The 7,924-nt window shown below is 32.4% G+C and overlaps 1 protein-coding gene across 1 annotated transcript; it reads left to right on the top strand.

Annotated features, from left to right (window-relative positions):
- Positions 1 to 2,273: 2,273 nt before the first annotated feature.
- Positions 2,274 to 2,828, top strand: LOC142639812 (late embryogenesis abundant protein At1g64065-like). The gene has a single exon (XM_075813952.1). It carries the CDS (start codon positions 2,274 to 2,276, stop codon positions 2,826 to 2,828), a length of 555 nt encoding a protein of 184 aa, XP_075670067.1.
- Positions 2,829 to 7,924: the final 5,096 nt, after the last annotated feature.

Genomic DNA, 7,924 nt, shown 5'->3' with positions numbered 1-7,924 from the left:
ATACCGTGGGAACTTGCTCCCTGACAATCTTGCGAAGGCTTCAACTTGTCCATGGGTTTCCAAACTCTTGGCAGTTCCAACTTAACAACCTCATTGCTCTTAGTAAGGGTGGCTCTCCACCCCCGCTGATCCATGGTCTTTGCTTTCCTCATCACTACTCAGTCTTCCTTTTTGCTAGTCTGTTCTTCACTTTGCCCTTCCTGTGCTTCTTGCGGTTCTCTCTTGCCCAAACCAGGTAACGTAATAGCCTTGGTTAAGCCACTCAACCCAAAGTCTATTCTGTTAATACGAGTCCAAGTTCCTTTGGGCTTATAATTGCTAGGCCCAATCATGTTCGGTATTGTAGTAGTGTTATCAAGTTCATGACTTTGGCATACTAGGGATGTAATATCCGTTTGGCCCTCATCCGTTTTAGAAGTAGAGAATCCCTTAACAATATCTTCATTTAAAACCGTGGTAAGATGTTCAGTGTGCTTAAATTTCGGGCCAAATCCCCCTTTATCGGTATTTGTTTCCTTCACGTCTGCATGACAGTAATTACTCACGCTATTATTGTGCGTGATTTTAGCTTTTGTTCCTTGAATCATAGACTCCCCCTTATTAGCATTACTAGGGTTTCCAGAATGAACCACCTTTGCCGCCGTCGTCCCCATCAAAACACCCTGCACCACCTGGCTAGAGGTCTGCTTTGCCTCACATCTCGTACCCTCCTCTGTGTCGGGCATCTGACTTGCATCTTTACTAACTGAAACCCTTAAGGGACCCCTCGCTGCCCTAAGAAAATCACCATACTGATATTCGACTTGTCCTCCTTTTTTCTCCACCGCATAATGGGCTGCACAATACTTTAGATCATGACCTAAAATTCCACAAAAATGACAGAATATGGGCAACCTCTCATACTTAAAGGACACCCACGACTTCTCACTATCCGATCTAGCAATAAACCCTCCTCATCGAAGAGGTTTTGAGATTGGTAAGGCCACTCGGACTTTCATAAACATACTAATATCGTCCTTCCTTTTCTTCCATTCCACCTCCTTAACCTCACCCAGCCTACTCCCAACTTCCTTTGCTACTTGAGGGGAAACCATATCAAATGGTGCACCCCATATTTGGACCCAAAAGGGAGGCAGAATCCATTTGGATATTTCCCACAATCATGCCCTTCTTCCACCGTTATAATAATAATAACTGACTGTCAAAGGACCAAGGATCTCCTCTCAAGATCCGATCCATATCAAACTCTGATTGGAATTTGAATTGGAAGAGATTTGGCCCCACTTCTAGAATCTACATTGACTCATTCAATCCCCATGCTCGCCTTATTGTATTCTTCCCTGTCATTTTGTTAAAAGACTTACATGTAAGGAATTTTCCAATCAAACTCAAATTGCAACTTTCAATAGCTTCTAATCTTCCATCATCTGAAATGGCAATAGTTTCTTCCTCATCATTGGTTAGCTTCATCTTGTCAAAACTATTTGCCACATCATCCTCCTAAAAAAAAACTGAAGAATTACCCTTCGCACACAACCAAGGGAGGGAACACTCGAACTAACACAAGAGGGAGAGATCTTAGTTTGTTGTGACACCTACAAAGTTTAGAATTCTTTATATAATTTATATATATTATTCAAAAACTTAAAATTGGCTATGCAACAGTGTTGAATAAATTTTCAGTGTTTCTTCTTTTAAAAAAAAGAAAGCTATATTTTTTTTAAAAAAAAATAAGTTTTTTTTTTTTTTCGAGAAAGAAGTTTATTATGTCTTATTTAGGAATTTTGATTCTATATGAACAGGACTTGCGATTTGTAAAGAGAAAAAGGAAGCTTTTGATTTGTAAGATTGAGAAAGTTATTATATTTATTACATTCTTGATGGATGGCACATAAATTACACTCATTGCCATGCCAATTTCTAAACATTTAATACTAAAATTACTAATATCTTTAACACTTTCTTTTTTTTGTACATTCAAAAATTCCAGCCAAAACCTCAAAATGTAAATTAAAATTAATGTTTCTCTCTCAGCTCATAAATCATAATTAGCATTCAAGATACAATGTCCTAGACGGAAGGGAAATCAATTAAATTTAATAAGATTGCCATTACTTCCCTGTTTTCTTCAACAGCTAATATTATTTTAAATACCAGCCTTTTATAACATCGGTTTCACTATATATCCCATATCCATCTTAACTGGACTCTGCATCATCTTCTAAAATTTCTCTTGGGCAAAATCTCTTCAAGTCTATTGTTAATCTGAGAACATGGGTGTTGGCAAGAAGAAACTATGCTGTGGTGTAACATCAATTTTCATAGTTATCATTGTCATTGTCATCTTAACCTTAGCCTTTACCATCTTCAAGCCTAGAGACCCCATAATCACCCTCTACCCAGGCTCCAACATTGAAGTTACATCCTTCTTGAATCCAACACAAAATATCACATTAGACTCGATTATTACAATTGAGAACCCAAACTATGGAGTTTTCAGGTACAAAAACACCACCTCTTCTGTCACTTTTCGTGGGAAAGTTGTAGGGGAAGCTCCAATTATGGACATATATGTGCCACCACACAAGAAACGTAACATGACATCTCCTGTGGCAATTATGCCTCTTAGGTTAATTCAGGATCCCCATTTTTGGATTGATGTTGCAGCTGGGACCTTGAATTTGACTTCAACAGCCCTTATGTCTGGGAAAGTGATTGCGATGAACATCTTCAAGCGCCCTGCTACCCTTTATAATAGTTGTAATATAACTGTTTTTATATTATCTAAGAAAAGTGAGGCCATATGTGAGTCCAAACTCAAGGTATAACTAATTGTTGTTGTTTTTATACATATTTTATGTCAAGATTATTGTAGCTTAACTAGTTGATATTTTATAATATTTCTAATGGGAACATCTAGAGTTCAATTTTTCTTCCTTCCATTGTAACTATTAAATTATTAAAATAATAGAGATATGAGCTTTTTTTTTTTTTTTTTTTTTTATCTATTTCTGTAGGGGGATAAATTCTTTCAAAATTCTCAACACGCCTTTTGTTTTGTCATTTCAAGTTTATCAATTAGATGTTTGTATTAGTTAAATTACAGCTTTGGTTTGGCCAGGAGATTTCTTAGTTATGCTTAGATGAAACTAGTGGAGGAGTCAGCAAATTTTCTCAAGGGGGGGCTAAGCGATATGTGTCATTTTACTGGTAGCTTTAACTCTATATAAATGTGTACCACTTTTTTACCCAAAAAAAATTGCGTATGACTTTATATTTGGAAAACAACAAAATACTTTTACTAAAAAGATTTATTTACAGAGTAATACTCAAAGGAGTCAATCTTGTACCGGAGGCTGTACCAGTTTGACCAATAGAACGATATATTTCAGTACTGGTCAATACAGGTGTACCGTTTCGGGTTTACCGTTAGTTTTTATATTTATAAATATATATATATATATATATATATATATATATATGTGTGTGTGTGTGTGTGTGTGTGTGTGTATTATAATAAATATAAAAGTTTACCATAAAATATTACCTCAATTAAGAACAAATTATTCATGATTTTAAACTTTAGAATCAATTAAAAAAAAAAAAAACATAACATAAAAAATAGAAAGCTTAATTGTTCATTGCATAATAAGAAAACAAATAATACTAATAAATTAATGTAAGTAAGTTACAATTCTGTCATTTCAAAAATTACAAAAAGAAAAAAAAAAGTTTTTTTTTTTCTTTCTGTACCAGCCCGTACGCATACTACCGGCCAGTATTGCTCGAAATCGGCCGTTATGGTTGGTACGGCCGGTATTCAAACCAATACGAAACGTTGGCATTTCGATACCAATATATGTACCGGTACGGTACATACTAGCCGGTACAGCCGACATTAGTACGGTATCGACTACCTTGGTAATACTATAGTTACAAATTATTTTACCATATTTTTACAAAATGTTGATGTGACAAACCTCTTATTAGTTTTCATTTAAGCCCACCATTAATATTACTTTATTATTTACCAATAATCACTCATCACATCAGCAGTTCGTAAAATTTTTTGTAAAATAATTTGTATCTCTATTATTATTTTTATTAACTTATACTTTAAATGTTCCTAAAATTAATGACTTATATATGACAAAAAAGTCAATATTAAAAGGAAAATAAAGGAGACAACAATAAATTAAAGAGCATTTATACTTTTTTTTTAAAAATGAAAAGGGGCCATCACCAAAAATTTACTCAATATTTTAAAATTTTAACATTAAATTGAGGGGAGGGGCATTTTTGAAAAATCCAGGGGGTGCCATGACTCCCACTCCCTCCGCCTATGGATGAAACGCTTATTGTAAATGCCTACTTTTGATATCAAAATTAATGAAATGTAACAACAAATAGTCTCTCGCAACTCTTAAAGGCCCATTGATACCCTTAAGTTGAAACCTATTTATTTTTCTTGAAAATGAGTATATTTCGGTTAAGATCCTTGTAATTCAACTAACATCCTAGATGTTTTCAACAAAAACGTATAGTGTTCAATCAAATTTAAAAGAGAAAAAAAGAAAAAGAAAAAAGAGATTAAAGTGAAAAATATACCCCAGAAGTTTATGGTCATTTTGATTTTGCTCCCTAATGTTAAGGGTTCATTTTGATTGAAAGCCCATATGTTAATATTGTGATGATATGTCAATTAAGTAACACTTAAGCTTGTCATATATGACAAATGGAACAATCAAATCATACCATTTCGTTATCTTATTCCATCGAGTTAAGGACATCGGTTCGAATCTTACCTACTAATATATAGGTTTTACCTAACAATCATTTTCATATATTGACTAATATGTATACATTGTATCTTAACCCATAATTTATCCTCCTTTTATAGAAATGTGGACTTTTTCCATGATAGTCGAAGTTAATTGAACATATATAATAGTATATAAAGACAAATGCAATCTTCTTTTAATTTTATTCCTTGATTTGTCTTTGACAATTACATCTCTTGATATGATTCCATTTTGTGGTGTTTCCATTCCTTGATGTGATCCTTTTAAGAGTTTGTCAACAACTACTCAGCCTAAGTGATGTTGATGGGCCACCCCAATAAGAAAAGATGGGCCGAAATTCCAGGAGTTGAAACCCCGCCAATCCCAGAATCCCTACAGGCCTGCAAACTTTCTCTTATTGTTCAGAACTCATAACAGGCCTGCAACTTCCGATGATTACTTAAAGAGAATGAGAACAAATGCCAACCCCAATTCATGGTGGGCCAAAATTCAAAACAAATAAAAGTCAGTAAACCCTTTTACTTACCTTTTATTTGTTGTTGGGTATGGAAAACACTTTTTCAACACCAAGTTCCAAGTGGTCTTCTTCTCAAAAAAAGAAAAAAGAAAAAAAGAAGTTCCAAGTGCTCTTCCGCACTAACGTTTTAGTCACCACCTTTTAGGGGCTAGAAATTTATTATACACTTAAATTTGTACGACCTTTGATTCAAGTTTCAAGAATTGGTTTTGAAGGCTATTTCTATAGTGGTTTTAGCGATCATAAGAGAAGGTCATGGCAGGAATTTGCTCGAAGGACACTCGTAGAATTTTCTTTAACAATAGAAACAGGGGTTCTGAGAGTGGCAATTTGTTTGCTAGATCAGCATGAGCATTCGCAGTTCCAAAGATTTATTGCTACCAATTGAGCACCTCATTGGGTAGTTTTAGGGCTTAGCTTCCCTCCGATGCTCAAAAGCACTAGAAGTGACATAATACTGACACGTTTTTATTAGGAAACATGGGATAAAAGTCTCAGCCGTAGATTTAGCAACAAATTAAGAAGAGTATCTTCAAGTGGATTATAATTAACTCAACCAATAAAAACTTTTGTCATCAAATAAGAGATTTAGAGTTCGAATCTTGCTTAAAATAAGTATATGAACATGTCAAAATACTAATGAATTTCCTTTTAATATAAGAGTGATTCATCCTTGTTTCCCTTATGTGACTAAAAAATATTATACTAACTGAGATAATTAAATCCCAATTTATTTTACTTAATTTAACTCTTTCTTTTAGGTAAATGATAGAAAATTTAAAGTACTCTTTTTTTTAGAGATTAATTTAAAGAACGCTTGATCGGTTGTTTTTTTTTTAATGGATTGGTCACATTTTTAATTTATCTTATTTTGGCTCCATTAAATACTTTGAAGTTCTTTGACGACTACAACTCTAACATGCTTAATTTGGCTGTTTATTACTTTCACATGAACTTATGACTTCTTTTCTGCATGGTCGGCCACATTTGACTTGAGGCAAAAGTTGTGTCCATATATTTTCTTAGAATTTTAAGAGTAAAAATCCAAGCCAAATTTTATACCTAGCAAATTGGTTGAGTTGATTAAGTATGTATTAGAAATAAGTCCTCTTAAATGGGTTGCGAATCGAGTTAGATCAATTAGGTTGACCCCTATTTTTTCACATAATTAAAAAAAAAATTTGTCTTTATTTCAATTAAAATAAGAGAATAAATAACACATAACAAAAAATAAATAATACATAATACTTAAATACTTAAGTTTACACAATCCAAAGTTCACAAATCTTATCATTACAACAAAACAATGAAAAACATTACTAAATATTATGGACCATACCAAGTAATCAATCTCTTAAGGTGCACCTCTTGCATATAAAATATTAACAATTTATATTACTTAGAAAGATATAAAGTTTTAGGATGAAACATAAAGAAAAATAAGTAAATCTTTAATATGAATTGCACTTCAATCTACTCAATATTCAATATTAGTAGTAGATTCATCAGTGGAAATATTCATACTTGAGAATTGAATCTCAAGTTGATGATTAATTTCGTTAGTATTTTCATCTACAAATAAAAAAGTTTAAAACAATAAAAATGAGTAAAAAATTAAAATTCTATTATTATGATAAATCTATAAATGTTTTAAGTACTACCCTTAAATCCATATAACCAACTTTGGGTTCATATCAAATCTTTCACATTCTCAAGCAAAAGACAAGATAGATAATGTGCATGAATTTTACTTCTGGTTCTAAAAGTTGATTCATAAGCAACCATAATTATATGAATGCTTAAGAGATTGTTTGCCACTATAGAGAGCTCAGAAAACCAATTGTAATTTTCTTTCCACCAAGAGAAACCATCAAAAATTTTATATTACCTTCAAATTAAAAAAAAAAAAAAAAGCAACAATTTTTTTATTTAATTAAAAAATTTCCCTTCTCTAAAAACAGGTCGAGTTGGGTTGTGAGTTGATCCGATCTAACCAAACATTTCAATTCGTGTACATGTTGAATCTATGGGTCCAAAAACTTTTAGGTTTGGATCCATTTTTTTTTTCTTTACTTTGGGTTAATAGGTTTGGAAATGATTTCGCTAGGTCTACCAACTTTGATGGAAAACGATTTAATATAGCCCAAATCTTAGGCCTCCTTTTGCAACTTCTTTGATCATGTGCATGTATGTATGTGTATGTGTGTTGTGTGTGTATATATTTATTTATTATATGTTTGGTTAAAACATTTTATGTTTACATAATTCAAATGAAACTTTTTTTGGGCACATCTTACCTCGTAAATATGAACTTTTAAGTCATGATAAGATCTTGATCTTTGTTCTCTATCACTATGATTTTGAGTTTTATATAGAATAGAATTGGTAAATCATAAAAGAAGGTATATAACAAAATGGAATAGAATGAATGAAATAATTTATTTTTTCTAGTGTGCTGGGGAGTCTATAAAAGTAAATGGAAATAAGCGAAATATGTAATTTTATAGTATAGTATTACATAATATTTAGATTTTTTAATATAGGTATTAAAATGGTATTTAATCTGAATTTTTGAAAGACAATAAGATTTTGACCTTTGTTCACT

The sequence above is a fragment of the Castanea sativa genome, chromosome 6, assembly GCF_040712315.1.
Source record: "Castanea sativa cultivar Marrone di Chiusa Pesio chromosome 6, ASM4071231v1".
Taxonomy (NCBI): Eukaryota; Viridiplantae; Streptophyta; class Magnoliopsida; order Fagales; family Fagaceae; genus Castanea; species Castanea sativa.
The sequence above is the reverse complement of the archived record's forward strand: the minus strand, read 5'-3'. Positions and strand labels throughout refer to the sequence as shown.